This window comes from Myripristis murdjan, chromosome 6 (genome assembly GCF_902150065.1).
Source record: "Myripristis murdjan chromosome 6, fMyrMur1.1, whole genome shotgun sequence".
Classification (NCBI taxonomy): Eukaryota; Metazoa; Chordata; class Actinopteri; order Holocentriformes; family Holocentridae; genus Myripristis; species Myripristis murdjan.
In genome coordinates, this window is record NC_043985.1 from 5,332,877 (window position 1) to 5,348,720 (window position 15,844).

General features: G+C 40.6%; 1 protein-coding gene across 5 annotated transcripts in view; it reads left to right on the plus strand.

Moving 5' to 3' along the window:
- cep290 (centrosomal protein 290) overlaps positions 1-15,844 on the plus strand; it is a 46,838-nt gene that overhangs the window by 20,931 nt on the left and 10,063 nt on the right. For all 5 annotated transcript variants that reach the window (XM_030054579.1, XM_030054574.1, XM_030054576.1 and 2 more), the window contains 20 exons: positions 171-320; positions 593-708; positions 811-913; positions 1,304-1,534; positions 2,073-2,246; positions 2,409-2,520; positions 2,662-2,867; positions 3,391-3,542; positions 4,120-4,231; positions 5,348-5,803; positions 6,029-6,193; positions 6,633-6,740; positions 8,257-8,391; positions 8,741-9,010; positions 10,699-10,806; positions 11,378-11,577; positions 12,801-13,014; positions 13,274-13,411; positions 14,524-14,745; positions 15,673-15,789. In XM_030054579.1, the coding sequence (XP_029910439.1) occupies positions 171-320; positions 593-708; positions 811-913; positions 1,304-1,534; positions 2,073-2,246; positions 2,409-2,520; positions 2,662-2,867; positions 3,391-3,542; positions 4,120-4,231; positions 5,348-5,803; positions 6,029-6,193; positions 6,633-6,740; positions 8,257-8,391; positions 8,741-9,010; positions 10,699-10,806; positions 11,378-11,577; positions 12,801-13,014; positions 13,274-13,411; positions 14,524-14,745; positions 15,673-15,789 (3,489 nt within the window). The remainder of the gene's footprint in view (positions 1-170; positions 321-592; positions 709-810; positions 914-1,303; positions 1,535-2,072; positions 2,247-2,408; positions 2,521-2,661; positions 2,868-3,390; positions 3,543-4,119; positions 4,232-5,347; positions 5,804-6,028; positions 6,194-6,632; positions 6,741-8,256; positions 8,392-8,740; positions 9,011-10,698; positions 10,807-11,377; positions 11,578-12,800; positions 13,015-13,273; positions 13,412-14,523; positions 14,746-15,672; positions 15,790-15,844) is intronic.

Here is a 15,844-nt window from a genome sequence, read left to right on the forward strand (position 1 = left end):
TGGTCCTCTGCCATCATCTGTCTCTTCACAGCCTCTGCAGATATTCTGACACCAAACTTTTCTTCAAAGTAGTGTACATGCGTAAATTAGGCATTAGGCAACACATGAGAAATTAAGAGAGATTGTTAACTCTTTTACTGCTTTTGATTTTCTTCATCTGTGCTGGTCAGGTGAGCCAGCTGGAAGGCGAAATGGAACTGTTGAAGAAGTCGGGCAGCAATGGAGTTGTTTTCCGGCCTCTGACCCTCCCTGAGGCCTTAGCACCTTCCAGCACGGAGGTCATCAGTTCCCTGAATGAGTACGCTATTCGACTGCTCCAGGTGAGTGCCATTGTGTCTCTGGCTCACCACAACAGATAACAGATATGAGTTCAGTAAATACTGTAGATTTTTTTTAATTATTTATTTATTTATTTTAATTTCTGGGTGCAGTGGCTTTGGCCATTGTGCTGCCTCTTATTGCTTGCTTGTATTGTTTTAAGAAAAGCTCATTCTATTGTTGTACTTATTGTAAGTCATTTTTGGGTAAAAGAGTCAATCTCTCTAAATCTCTCAGATGAAGATTAAACATGTATAATGCTTACAATAATTAGGAGATCAGCAACAAGGAAGAGTCATGCAAGGAGCTCACAGCAGCACTGGAGGAATGCAAAGGGAAGCTTGCTGTCATTTGCCATCAGCAGGGTCTCCTTTATAAAGAATACCTAAGGTGGGGCTACAGTTGGTTTTCACCCACTGAAGTGCAAAAATTTTGACAGTAGCCTGAATATCTGACCACACAGTAACTAAATACTCTTGTGTGTCTCCTCAGTGAGAAAGAAGAATGGCAGAAGGAGAGAGAAACATTTATGGAGATCAAGAACAAACTGGAGCAGCAGAGAGAGGTGGATACTGTCAAAATCCAAGAGTTCAACGTGAGTCAGACCAAAATGAGAAGCTTTAAAGAATGAATTCTACTGTCCTGTGATGGTACAGTGGTTTGTTGTTCCAGGAGTGGATCGCACCAAAAAACTGTTAGTCTGGGTGTCCTACAGGTGCTCTGGTTTCTTCCCACACTGCAGGTCAGATGGGTTTAAAACTCCAAATTGAGCACCTTGTTTGACTGGTGGCGTATTCAGGGAGTTGCCCTGCCATCCAGCCAGTTAAACATTTACAATAGATAGATTGTAGTGAATTGATGAAGTGTCTTCACAAATTTAGACAACGAACAATATATCAGTTTGTTTCACTCTCCCCCTGATTTTTGATTAACCAAGCCAAACTGAGTTCCAGCAAAGCACTTTTACATTTTGCACCTGCATCAGGACCTGCTGGACAACCTACAGAAGGACCCAGCAGAGATCAGGAGACAGATGGGCGAAGCAGTCCGCAAGCTTACGGTGCTGCGGGTGAACGAGAAGACCCTGGTCCGACGCTACACCATCATACTGGAGCAGGAGCAGCACCTCCGTAAGGAGAACAACAAGCTGAAGGACGACAGCACCCAAATGCAGGCCTCTGTGTCTGAGAGGATAGGCTACCTGCAGAGATACAAGGTAGAGAGACATAAATGGAAATTCCACCAAAGGGCTTCACAGAATCACAGAAATGCATTTTCACTCAGTAACTATCATCTAGAGGTTACATTTTGCTGATTAAACAGTGACAAAGTATCAAGTGTCAAATAATTTTGACCAAATACCTTGATGCTGACAATGTGACAGTATTATAGCCAGCTACTGCCTACTTTCTTGAGATATTTATTTTTAACAGTTTTTTGATATACAATTTTTTAAGCCATTATGAAACAGCTTTAGTGTGGATATTACGACCAAAAGGGTCAAAGGAAATGATAATAGAATGGCTACAGCAGTCTTAACAAGTTCAGAAAATGTATGCTATATCACAATATTAGAATATCACACTCCTAGGCTAGTCTCATATGACAGTATCTATATGAACAATATATCACTCATTGCTAAGTTTTAAGGAAGAACTACAAAAATTATCAGAAGAAATCTTTAAAGTATAACCAACCAGTCTCACTGACATTTTCAACTTTGGTCTTATGACGGACTTTTGTTCCATTTGTAGGAAATGGCTGCATATAAGATTGCAGCACTACAGAAGGCTTTGGACGACAGTGTCCCCTCATCAAACCTGGAGAGGGCCAACAAACAATACACAGAGCTAACAGTCAAATACCGAGACATGCTGCAGAGGGACCACCACCTAATACAAAGAACCACCAACCTTGAACATCTAGAGGTAACAAAATGTATTGATTGCCCTAATATTTTGAGTGCATCTCCACTTGACACAATATTTTTTTCTGAATTTGTCAGAAAAGGACAATGACTAAAAACTTTTTGCCAAAAAACGTATTTATTTATGTATTTATTCATTTATTTATTTATTTTAATCTTTAAGAATGAGAATGGATTTCTCCGTGAGCAAATCACAGCCCTGAACAAAGAGCTGGAGATCACCAAGGAGAAAGTGAATACTTTGGAGCAAGCAAGGGAACACATGAGCACAGCAGGTAAGTAAAAACAATAGGGGAATGAGAGGTTACTGGGCATTAGACAGCAGTGGGCTGTTAGCAGTGTATGTCATACTGCTATTACAGACTGGGTCTTGAAAAGTCATTTTCTGACCCTAAATGGCATTTTTTCTCCTTCAGGTGGCGAGAGCAGCAAGCACAAGAAGCACAAGGCAGTGGCCAACAGTGAGATACTGTCTGCCTCCAGACGGATCACTGCTCTGGAAATGAAAGAGCTGAATGAGAGGCAGCGGGCAGAGCATGCCCACACCATGTATGCACACATGAAGAACTCCCTCAGGCAGGTGGAGGAGCGCAACACAGAACTTGAATCCAAGTTTGCAGAGGTAAGAGGCCTTGTATCATGTATTTATGAAACTTCTTCCAAGGAAAACTAGCATTTGTTCCTTTTTTCTGTCACATACTTGAGATCTGTGCTGTTGCTTCAGGCAAACTGTATGACTCATCACTCATAGTTTCCCACATAATATCTGATCCCTCATAATAATTCATAAGTGCAGGAAAATAGTTTGGAAAGCCATTTAGTGCACCCAGCTTACATATGCACCTAACAAAAAAGGATTCTAGTTAATATCAGAATTAGGTTCTTTTAGGTTGTACAACATCAGAAGCCCTTTTCAATGCTAGAAAGTACTCTACTCTACAAAGATCCTTTATAGCAGCAGCACATTTTTGGCCTATGCTCCTCAAAACAGCGTGACACGAGTATTTATTACAAAGACCCAGTGAAATGCTCCTATAAAAACATTGATTTTTCCTTGTAATCCTATAACGAGCCCTTTGACCATGATGAATGTTCAAAATTGGCTTAGAGTCTCAACAAGGACCATTGTCTCTGGTTGTCCTCAGTTAACCAAGCTGAATATGAAGGCTCAGAGGGTGGAGCGAGAGCTGAGAGATGAGCTGGCAGAAAGCGTAAGCAAAGCCGTCAGTGACGCCGACCGAGCCAGGATTGCCGAGTTGGAAAAAGCAGCGGCTGAGCTTCGTATCGAGGCGTCTAAGTATGTCTGCTATGGTGCAAACAGACTGATAGGCATGAAAATTGAGATTCCTTTTCTTTATTTTCAAAATGAGCAAATGTTTTAGAAGCAGATCAAAGTGTTTTTTTGAAAGGTCACTGAAATATGCTCAATGATTTATCAAGCTGTCAAGTGCTGGTGCCATGGTCCCTGGCAGGAAAAATATAAACTCTGATGTAGTGGTTCCTTTGTTAGCAGTGAGATCCAGTCTGGTCAACTGAAAATTGTTTATCCCTTTATTTCAGTACAAGACTGACACTAGTAGGACAACTGCTTTATATTCTTTAATGTCTTCAATAACAACTTTCACAATATATAATCTTTTCCAATTGTAAACTTCTAATTAGAATGAAAAATACTGGATATTTCTTAACCTAGCATTTGTCTTTAATACATGATCTTCCTGGTACTCGTACTGTTTTCACTGTATGTTGCTTATTATCTCAACATTGGCATGTAGGCATATTTTGCTTTTGCACTCACTCTTAGCTGCTGAGGATGAGAACATAAGCGAAAATGTATGCAATGGAAATACCGTCATGTGTGGCTGTTCACACAGGTTGCGGGAGGTGTCTGACGTGGCTAAGATGCAGGTGTCTGCTCTTGAAGCCCGACAGCAGTCTAGAGAGAAAGAGGTAGAGGCTCTGAGGAGACAAGTCCGAGATTACCAGGTAAGAGTTTTTAATTCCATATTGATCCAAGGAAGGGTTTGGGTAAACAAACTTTTTTCAGTGCTGCTCTACCTCACATTTACACTTCAGTTAATCATTGAGAGATAGTCAGTACAGTGCTATTGTTGGCCAGTAAGCAGTTCCAGCGGAGCAGCGGGTTAAAGCAAGGGCACCTTAATCATATTTAATTACAGGGTTAATCATTTATTTTTCTTTGACAGCCTGTTGAGGGATTCATACTGGTGATGTCCCTCTTCTGTAGGCTAATAACACATAATAACACCTCTGTGATACTTTCTGGTGTACAAGAGAAATGAATTCTTTGACAATTTTCACTTTGTGTCCCAAAGGCTGTCACCTCTTTGACTCCGCCTGTTTCACATACTTTTTCCTAATAAGGTTTTCTTAGGAGGTTTGTTTTCCATGAAGAGGGTCCAATGCCGGGGGTGAGGGTTTGCTAATATATGTAGGATATGTTATCCTGCTTTGTCCTACTAGAACTTGATATTTTGTGTCTTCTGCTTTGTTTTTTTTTTTCTTCTGTTTGTGTTACATCATTCTGTTCTATGATTGATTGTTAGTAAGTTATTTCTTGGTAGATTCATTCCTTCTGAAGTCCTTTGACACATTGAGTGCTTGTGATAAAGGCCAATATTTCAAACAGTTCTTTAAGCATTTCCAAACAAAAAAACCTTTATCGAAACCAAAATACACAGAAAATGTCCAATATCAGTCAGTCAGTTTTGGAGTGGAGGAAAGGCATCTCTAGATTAATTAATCACCACTAGGGCTGAGCATTATATCAATATCATACCTATACTGTGATATAAGACTAGATGTCACAATATTGTGATACAGTTTCCTGATTTTTAAAGGGTGCATTACAGTGAAGGGATACAATTTTATGAATTTTTGGACTGTTCTAACTGTTCTGTTATTTCCCTGCTCTGCTTGGTAATCATGTCCATATCATAACTCACTGTTTATCAGAAATACAATTGTTTAAATATTCGGTGAAGACACCAATACTCGTCCCTACAATATTGTCTTAATGGAGTGTCAGTGGAGTGTTTCCAAACAGTGTATGTCAGTCTCAGTGCCATGTCATTCTTTCAGTCACAGTCAGATGAGAAGACCCTCATTGCTAAGCTCCATCAGCACATCGTGGCACTGCAGCTCAGCGAATCGGCTGCCCTGGCCAAGCTGGAGGCCACTGCCACTCATATCCAACACCTGGAAGCCTACAAACTCCGCGCCGAACAGCGACTGGATGCTGGTGAGCGAGCTCTATACCTCGCCCGCCTTGAGGGCAGCAGTCGTGCCAAGCATCTGCGGCAGACCATCCAGTCCCTTCGCAGGCAGTTTGCTGGAGCACTGCCACTACCCCAGCAGGAGAAGTTCTCTGTGACCATGACGAGGCTGCATGAAGACAGAGCAAAAGCCCAGGAAGAGAAAAGAAAGGCAGAGGAAGAGAGGAGAAAGGCAGAGGGAAAGGCAGAAGAATTGGAAGTGAGGCTGCGAGGGCTGGAGGAGCTTATTTCAACACTAAAGGATGTGAAAGGGGCACAAAAGGTCAGTTTGGGAAGGGGTGTGTGTGAATGTTATTACATTGAAATGTATCCTAATGGGATTCACCATCTTGTAGCTTCTGGTTGGCTGGTGGATTGATTGGATTAATTTAATAGTCATATGTTTGAAAACATGCTTACTTACACTGTTGATCTCTTGTCAAAGACCTTTTGCACATCTCACAAGCTGTAAAAGTCGAACAACACTGCACTGCATGATTTCAATCAGGTGACTGAGTGGCACAAGAAGATGGAAGAGGCTCATCTGCTGCAGCTGAGGAAGGGCAGGGAGCTGGGGGTCCAGAAAGAGGAGATCAGGTACCTGAAGAGCCTAGTAGAAGAACAGGAACGCACCATCCGCTCTCTGGAAGAAGATATTGTGCAGCAAAACACAGTGAGAGGAAAATTCTTGGAATTTCCCACACACATACACACAAATCTGTTAATACTCAAACAAATTCACAAATGATGGCTTCATTATGTTCAAAACTGCGCATGCTCATCAGCTTTATCCACTAACAGATCATTATGGTATAAATTAATTTTATGCTTGGATTAGTTTAGGCTCACTCGTCCTCATTTCCTCCCTTGGGGCTCAAAAACACGCTGCACGTAAATTAAACTTCTGAATGGAGGGTAAGCAGGGAGTGTAATCCCATGATTCTTGCCCTGAAGAGGTTTTAAGGAAATTTCTCCTAAACAAGAAAACATTTCCTTGTATTGATTTATGGTCAAGTTCAAAGAACTGCAGCCCATTCCAAGGATTTCCTTGATATCATGTTTTCAAATTTATACCAAAACAAATGCACTCAGAAAACTCTTTCTCATGTCAGCTTCAAGACGCACGCCAGCTTGCTTGGGACCAGCGAGAGGTGGAGCTGGAGCGCCAACTAGACCTGCACGAGAAGCAGAAGAATGAAATTTTGGGCACTGCTGGAAAGGTATACACTGGCTTACAGTGAAAAACAAAAAGCAAAGTTATTTTCACAGTCGTTTACCAATTAATGGTTATGTTTGGTGTATGCAGCTTTAAATACAGCATACTCAGTAATATACAGTAAAAAATAATACAAACTTTAAATTTACAAAATATCATTGAAAAATTCAACGACAACAAGTACAAGAAAAATAATAATAATAATCTGATATTTTCATAATAATATATCTAAAAAAAATCACATCTCTGACATGACAGGAGGCAGGTCAGTACACAAAAAGTACACAAAAAAGCTACTTAATTACAGTAGTATGAGTAAATGTAATTACCGTATTTCCTCAATTAATCGCCCGGCCGCAAATAGCCGCCTGGTTCTTTTAAACGCCTGGGGTCTGCACCCATTTTGCATATTAAACGCCCACCCGAATAACCGCCAGGGCGATTATTTGCATTATATTGAGGTAACCCAAAATAAGGCTATTCACCTTATTTTGCAGAAGTAAACAGTTAGTCGCACAATAACCGTGCGGCACTTACATTTTCTGTCAAAATAAGAGAGCTAGCTAACGTTAGAAAAAGGTGTACTGTATTGTACCATATTGTTAGTACTTTTGTACTGTAATGATGGCCTGGTGCAGGTCTGTGCAAAAATAAATAAAGGCCTGCAGCGAATAGCCGCCTGGTTCTTTTAAACGCCTGGGGTCCAAGTTGATTTTGCATATCAAACGCCCGGGCGATTAATTGGGGGAATACGGTAGATAGTTTCACCCCCTGGGTCTAATGTATAGCCAAGGGTTTGTGAATGTTTCTGTGAACACAGGAAAAACAAGCAAATTTAGTGTGAAAGAGCCTTTAAGGAAGTTAAAATTCAATGCTCTCAGGCAAAATTAGATTTTTTAGTTATGGTTTCCTGATATGTTTGGTTAGCACCTTTGATCAAATAGAGAAAATAAGGACATAAGTGAGATGATTAGTAAATAAGTTAGGCAATGCAGCTACTTGCACTCAACAGCATATTTTTGGTCTCAGAAACACACACACACACACTCACATCATCATCATCATCATCATCATCATCATCATCATCATCATCATCATCATTATATTATTCCACATGCATTGCCTCTGCTAGTTTGTACTGATTTTACCACTTTGCTGAAATCCAAACCACAGAAAACTCTTATTCTGTGTCTAGGCTAACTTTCCTGAGGTCACCAGCCAGTGACAAACCATGTCTCGCTCCCTCAGTCTTCCCTCAGTCTGTGTGGTTTACTTGCACAGCAGGAAAGAGTGGGGAGGGAGCGGAGGAGTTGGTCGTCTAATGTGCAAGGCAAAGTAACGGTTGCACAGCCTGCTCTGAATGATGTGAATGATATCAGTTTGACTAATTTGACAAAAAAAAAAAAAAAAAAAAAATACTGACTTATATTATTATTGGGTGTGTACAAACCTTACTGGGTGGGCTCATAGGTAAATCCTATCCATGAGAAACTCAACCTCTTCTGTTTGGTTGTTTTCAGCTTGAGGAGGCCACTGGTGGTCAACCAGACCCAAGTCTACCTGTTGCACATCAGCTGGAGTTTGCCATGGAGAAAATCAAAGAGCAGGGCCGCACCATCATGGAGACAAAGGCCGCTTGTAAAAGTCTGGACGAGGTATAGTGTTTAGTCCCTATTCATTTGTAAATCCAAATGTATTCACTTCCATTCTGAAGCACGTGTATTGCTGTAAATAAAAATAAATATCTCTGACCTATCAATTATGTAGAACATCCAGATAGATAATTATGTCACAGTCATTTTGTGTATGTAGAATTATACGTAGTCTCCTAGTATATCTGTCCAATCTTATCTGTCCAATCTCCTTACACTGTATGTCAGTGTGCACTTTTATTTTTTGTACTCTTCTTGTATTGTGATTGACAGTCTCTGTGCCAAGGTCACCAAGAGTGATTCCTGTGCATTTATTTTACATGTTCAAATGGTCCTGCTTCTTCATTCACAGAGGTTAAAGGAGAAAGAAGCAGCTCTGTGGAAAGCAGAGCAGAACATTGTGTCCAGGGATAAAGTAATCAATGAGCTGCGCCTTCGCCTCCCGGCTGCCGCCAATAGAGAACGTCTCCTAGCTGACATAGCCAAGCACGAGGAGGGCCAGTCAGAGAGCCAGCCGGCCCTTAAGGTGGCTCACCAGACCATCAACAACCTGCAGGGTCGACTCGACCAGAAGGAGGAGGTGCTGAAGAAATACCAGAACCTACTGGCCAGAGCAAGACAGGTATAATTAAATGTGACGCAACAATCCTTTCTGCTGTTGAAGGGCCTTTAATTAATCTTTGGTTTGGTGGTGACAAGAGAGACAGAAATTGGGTTTTTAAAATCGCAGCACTTTGGATTAGGGCTGTGCCATATCATATTGCTCACAATAATGCCAGTATAAATTTGTCTCCGAAAAAGAAGTGTCTGATCACGATATCAATGATATAGCAGCGTTATGACATGTTGAGGCATGTGCACACCCTACCATGCAGCCTACAGCACTCTTTCACCACAACAGCAAACAGAACAGCATCAGTCTCTGACCAGGAATTCAGTGTTTTCCTCACCACAGGTGTATTGACGTATGTACCTCGCGGGCCTTTGCCATTGTGTGGAAAAAAAGAGTGGCCGCACAAGTTCATCGTGCACCACAATAGGCTATAGTTTAGATTTACCAGCCTGTGGCGATTAATATGCTCTAGTTACCTTTATATCTTCCTCTTTGTTCCAGTTTGTTACATTCCAAGTATTGAGTCAGTGACAGAAAGTAAGTGCCTTTTGCTTGTGGTGTATAATGTGTATGTCTTGTAATTGTAATTGCGCATTTACAGTTAGGTCCATAAGTATTTGGACAGTGACACAAGATTCTTAATTTTGGCTTTGTACACCACCACAGTGGGTTTGTAATGGAGTAATCAAGATGTCATTGAAGTGCAGACTTTCAACTTTAATTTAAGGGGTTGAACAAAAATATGGCATCAACCGTTTAGGAATTACAGCCAATTTTATACATTGTCACATCATTTCGCCGCAATGCTCATACTGTAATTCACTGGAGAAGATATTAAGTTAGCTATTTGCATGTCCGTTGTGAGGATGCCATTTTCATGCACCCTCATTTAACCAGAGACCGGCGCTATTGTCATTGTAACCTTGTCCGAAATACATCAGTGAAGTTTATTTCTCTGAAGAACAATATTCTTATTTGCCTGTAATTCTGGGTTACTGTTAAAAACTGACCTTGAGTGTTTATTGATATATTTATTTATTTGTTAGTTCCAGTCCAAATATCCATGTACAGCCTCGGGTCGAGTGCTGGTAGGTCGCAGGATTGTCTATAGAATCATTAAAGTGAGTAACAGACCACCGCACGCCGTGTTGACTCTACTCTAGTTTTTATTTCAACCAAAAAAACGTGTTTCACCTGTTGCGTCATCAGGTTCACTCATGAGCAAACCTGTAGCCTGTTACTCACTTTAATGATATTTATATTTATGTTTGAATGAATACTGGTGGTTTGATTCGGTACTGTACGACTACAATAAGGTTGAGAATTAACTAACATTACAATGATCAACTAAGAAATAGCAGGCTAGATATAGGCTAATGTAGTTACTATTTTGTTTTGTTTTGTTTTTTTCATATCAACTTAAATAACATTAATAACACAACAAAATATTGTGATATTATTTTAGTTATATCACCCACCCCTAACTGGCATAGTGTTTAATCAACAGCCTCATCAAACCCTCATTGATATATTCTGGCCATTTTGTTATATGGAGTGGTAAAAATCTCACTTGTTACCCCTTTAAACAAGGGTAACCTATTTTAGAAGCTGGGGCTTTTCTTTTTTTCTTTCTTTCTCTCATAAACGTGTTCCTCTGCATCTAACATTACATATTCTTGATGTCCTTCTAAACCCAGGAGCAAGAGGAGATCACAAAGAGACATGAGGACGAGGTGAGAACGTTGCATCAGAAACTGGACCTGTACACTGACACCTCCCTGGACCGCTTCAAACAGGCCGCAATGGTACGTATGAGCCCTTGTCTGTCATCCGTTGATTGTGATCCATTTATTTAGTCTGACTAGGTGGTATGGGCTCATAAAAACCTTCTCTTCATTAACCTGCACCATCTAGTCAAATGAAGGTAAGAAAATAAATTCTCATACATCAACAGGCCACAGTTGCTGTTAAATGCCCAAATTCAATGGCCATCTTCATGATTTAACCAGCCAGCTACATTTTTACAATAGCAAATGATTCTCGATTACCTGCCAGACTGAGTGACTAGTGGAGTGGACCACCTTCAACTGAGCATGCATGCTCTTTTCCAGTAGCTCTCGCTCCTGTTTCAAATTCATGCAGTTCCACATGGGAAATATTCTAGTGTGACCAGTTTCTGTTGTTTGCCTCTGAACAAATGAAGATTAAGTGCCTTGCTCAGGGCATCTTGCCTGTTGTTTCTGAGGGAAGTGAGAGTGTTATTCATTCACCTGGGCCACCTGCATTTTCCCAGCCAGTTCAGGGACTCAAACTGGAAATCCTTCGCCAAGAAGCACACTTCTTAGTTTTATCTACATTCACTTCCCCCTTCTTCAGGAACTGATGAAGAAGCCTTCCATCAAGGTGCCAACCTCCAAGCATCTGGAGCGTCTGGCCGAGTTGGAGCAGACTGTGGTGGAACAGGACATCTCACTCTCCTCCGTCACAGAGAGGCTGAGGCAGGTCACTACCGAGCTGGAGAAAAATAGAAACGCTGTGGAAACTGAGGCAAAGCGGCATGCTGATGAAAAGTTAAAGTGAGTATCTCCTTTGTCATTGAACCAGGGAATGTTTTCTTTTTTAAAGACAGTCAATGCAAGTAGGCAGGGCAGGGTAGTGTAGAGGGAGTGTTGTCAAAAAGTCTGGAATTACCTAAATATAAAATCACAGCCAATAATAGAAGTTTCACTATGCAACAGATGTCTTTGTCTACCTTTCACACTAATACAGACAGAACAGGCTTTGTGGATATGCTATATTTCGTCTGCCTTTTATAACACAGTTGGACTTTATGTCGCTCAGTAATTATTTTCCTGTCGTCTTTTTGGTATACTCTACAACTTTTTTTCAGCCTTGTAGCTTCAGACATTTCATTGCTATGGTTAGTCAGAAATAGGATAGCAGCATTATTCCTTTATTTGGTTTTTACATTTTAAATTGTTATTGCACTCCAGGTATGATCAGTAAGGTCCTAAAAACTCTTAAATGCATCTTTATGAAAGCTGCAGATACCGCTTGTCACTGATGATACTCTGTAACAGTATGTTTTCAGTCTTGATTCAGTACTGGATGTTGCACAGTATGGTTTCTATTATGAGGAGTCTAGCAGCACATGGCTCCACAAACTATAGCTAAGGTTAAATACCCCCGCGCCATTTAAGATTTAGATTTTGTTTTTTTGTTTTTTTTGTTTTTTTTAAAAATAACACTCCAATCTTTTGGGCAAAATCCCCTACCTTCTGCACATTGAGCGCTGGGATCGGCTCCAGCACCGCCCACAACCCTTAGGAGGATAAGCGGTTTGGAAAATGAATGAATGGATGAATGAATGACACACTGTGTAAATCAGACAGCTTCAAGGTCGTGTGGAATTATTGTATTGTATTATGTCTTTTACTCTTTATCTTATTGATTCTTATCCTGTTATATTCCCATGTTTTAGAAACCTTTAATTTTATTCTTTTGTTTTACCCTATGTAAGGCACTGTGCGCTGCAGTTTGCTGTATGAAAAGTACATTATAAATAAAGTTTGATTTGACTGGGAAATAGGCATTTAAGCCACATGAAAATTACACAGCATGCTCTTACATTCCACATGGCAACAGAAGTCAGTTTACTATTAGCCATTAGTACCACAGCACTAATATCTGCCTTTTGTTCCTCTAACTTTATTCGTATGCCAAGTTAACAACTTACAATAGCGGGGGGGAAATGTGTGACTGTGTTTTGCAACAAGCTAACAGAGGGGAGGTGTTGCAGGCTGGAGGAACACCATGCTGCCCAGGTGAAGGCTGTGTCTGTGGAGACTGAGGAGCTGAGGAGCCAAACGGCCCAGATGGAGAAGGAGATGCACTACCTCCGAACCGAGCTGGAGGCCCAGAAGGAGGCTAACCTCCGCTCCCCCAGCAACACCATGAAAAACCTCCTGGAACGACTAAAAGCACAGCTGGCCCAGAAGGAGAAACAGCTCAAGGTTGGCTCGATCTTTCATGATTTAAGTGTGTTTGTGTTTGTTGTTTTTTAAATTGACACAGCCAAGTCTGGTATAAGGCATTTAGAAATGAATGCTCCTTTTTGTTCCTTGATGTTCCTTATGGGATGTTTGTGTCTGTTTGTTGTTTATCAGTTTCAAGTAGTGTGCATTCTGTGTAGAAACTGATGATGGTTCATTATCATGCTTGCAACACCAACACGAGAGTTCTAATATGTGGCATCTGCTCTGTCTTTTTCAGGCTCTCAGCAAGGCTCTGTTGGAGCTCCGGGCAGAGATGACATCTGTGGCTGAGCAACAAGTTATTGCCAGCGCTGCACAAAAAGAGGACAGTCTCAATGTCCAGATGCTAGTTGACAAGCACACCAAAGACCTAAAGGTGGAGTCCCCATATCATAAGCCCATATTCATGTGGAAATGATTGCCTTTATGTGTACAACATTTTAGGAACACCTTCCAAAAATTCAGCAGCACTCCCTTTTGTCTTAGATGATCCCACCACTTTATTTGCCCTTTTCTCCTCCTGTTCATCTACATGATCCCTTTTTAACTGAAGAGGATTTGACAGGTGGAAACAGAAAAGGATTGTAACTTTCATATTCAACTGCTCAGAGTGCACTGTTACATTCAGCTTTATATGAATTAGGGCAGGGCGATCTAGGATAGAATCTAATATCATGATAATTTTGACCGAATGCCTCGCTATCGATATTTCGAAGATATTGTATTGATAACTTCTGGTGCTTTCCTAAGATATTTTCATACAACATTTTTGGTAAACAGTCATTAGTAATTTGGATATTATGACCAAGCAGGTAGAAACAAATATTAGAAGGGCTAGAACAGTCTAATACGCTCAGAAAACTGCATCACTTTACTGTGACGCAGCCCTTAAAACCAGGAAAAGACAGCAATTATGCCACATCACAATATTATCATATCTAAAACCCCAGTAACTGGTCTCAAATCATGATATTGATATAAAATCATTTAACAAGAGTCAGTGTTAACGTGGGCTCTGCTCAACACACAGCCGCAATCATGTTTGGTTGCAGAAAAACATCATTTTGTTTTCCCAAACACACACTTATCAAACAGAAATACATAATTTACTTATCTTAGTGTGTGTGTGTGTGTGTGTGTGTGTGAGAGAGAGAGAGAGAGGCCCAGATTCCATCCCGCACACTACTGCATCACCTCTACTGCATCATAACTGTCCCCTGCAGCTGAGCTCAGACCACACACACCACCATGTATCAATACATTGCCCAGTACTTGTATTAGTAAGTAAAGTATCAACTAGTCACATCTCCTTTTTCTAAGGAACATTGTTCCAAAGAACATTGCAAGTGTGCCTACTTTACCATGAATAAGTGTATAATGCAAGTTGTACAGACATCAAAAATACTGAATGATGAATCTCAGTTAAAGTTTTATTTTTCATAATGGAAAAAAAAAAAATAAAAGCTCTGTTTTCTCTTTCCACCACAGGCACAGGTGCAGGAGCTTCATGAGGACCTTCAGACTTCCAAGGAGTCTGTCAGAGCAGCTAGAGACCGGGAGAATGCCCTGAAAGAGGAGGTAGAAGGCCTGAACCAGGACTTTCAGCGGAGTCAAAAAGCACAGAGACGTCTGCAGAGTGAAAAGGAAGAGAGAGACCAGGAGATCCAGAAGCTCAATCAGCAAATCAAGAGGCTTAGCAGTGCCCTGCAGGTCAGTCCCATCAAGAAATCCACTGAGGCTTCAGCCATGGGCTCCTGCTGAATCTCACTCAGTAAATAGTTTTGTGTTCAGTCACGTCATGTTTCTAGAGTCTCTCTGATGGAAATGTAAAATGCATAAGAAGCATGCCACTCCCTTTTGCTATATATAGCAAAAGGGAGATATAATGAAATGCCCTGGATAAGCATGACATAGGCTTCTGACATTTAAGTTCAATTCCTCATCTGGACTAATTTAATTATTGGGTATTTACGTGAAATGGTGGGTTAGTGAGCAAAGAGAAATATCAAATACAGATGAAGTTAATAGTTAACATGTTCTTTGTGCCACTAGATGGATCCATTGTGTCTGACAGTCTCTTACTCCCTCTCTTTCTCCACTGCACACTCGCTGATGAAAGTTCAGATTCAGATTCAGATTACTTTATTTATACCCGAAGGGCAATTCAGTTTCTACACTCCCAACTTTACATAAATAAAACAAGCAAACAACACATTCTCCTAAACACAATAACAGAGGAGGCAATAAGTGGCCAGCAGAGAGATGAAAGTACAAACCCGACTTAAGGAATACAAAGAAGGAAAGAAAGAAACAGCTGTTTAAAGTGCAAAGTGCTTAAAAAATACAAGACCGACTAAAAGAAATAGAAACAGCTGTATAAAGTGCTTGAGTATATTGCACAGTAATGTTGCTCTGGATAGAGTAAAGTGCCAGGTAATATTGCACGCAGAATATAAACTTATACAGAGCCCTAAAGGGTTAGTACAAAAAACTGTGCCAAAAAAAACAAAACAAAAAGAGATCTACTCTGCATTTATCAACTTAATGGCAGAGAGAATGAAAGTGAAATGCCCTGAAAACAAAGTTACAGCATAAATTACATTAAAGCATTTGTATTATGTTGTACATTGCACTTAGAATCAACCAGAACCAGATGGAAAGGGGCCTACTGTTGAGACTCTGCAGAAGAAGATCAAAAAGTTGCAGTCTGAGCTGGAGGAGAGAGCAGAAAGCAAAACTGCTAAGGATGATAAGGTAAACAGAATAAACATTAGTGAATACTATACAGCATGTACATTGATATTATCAT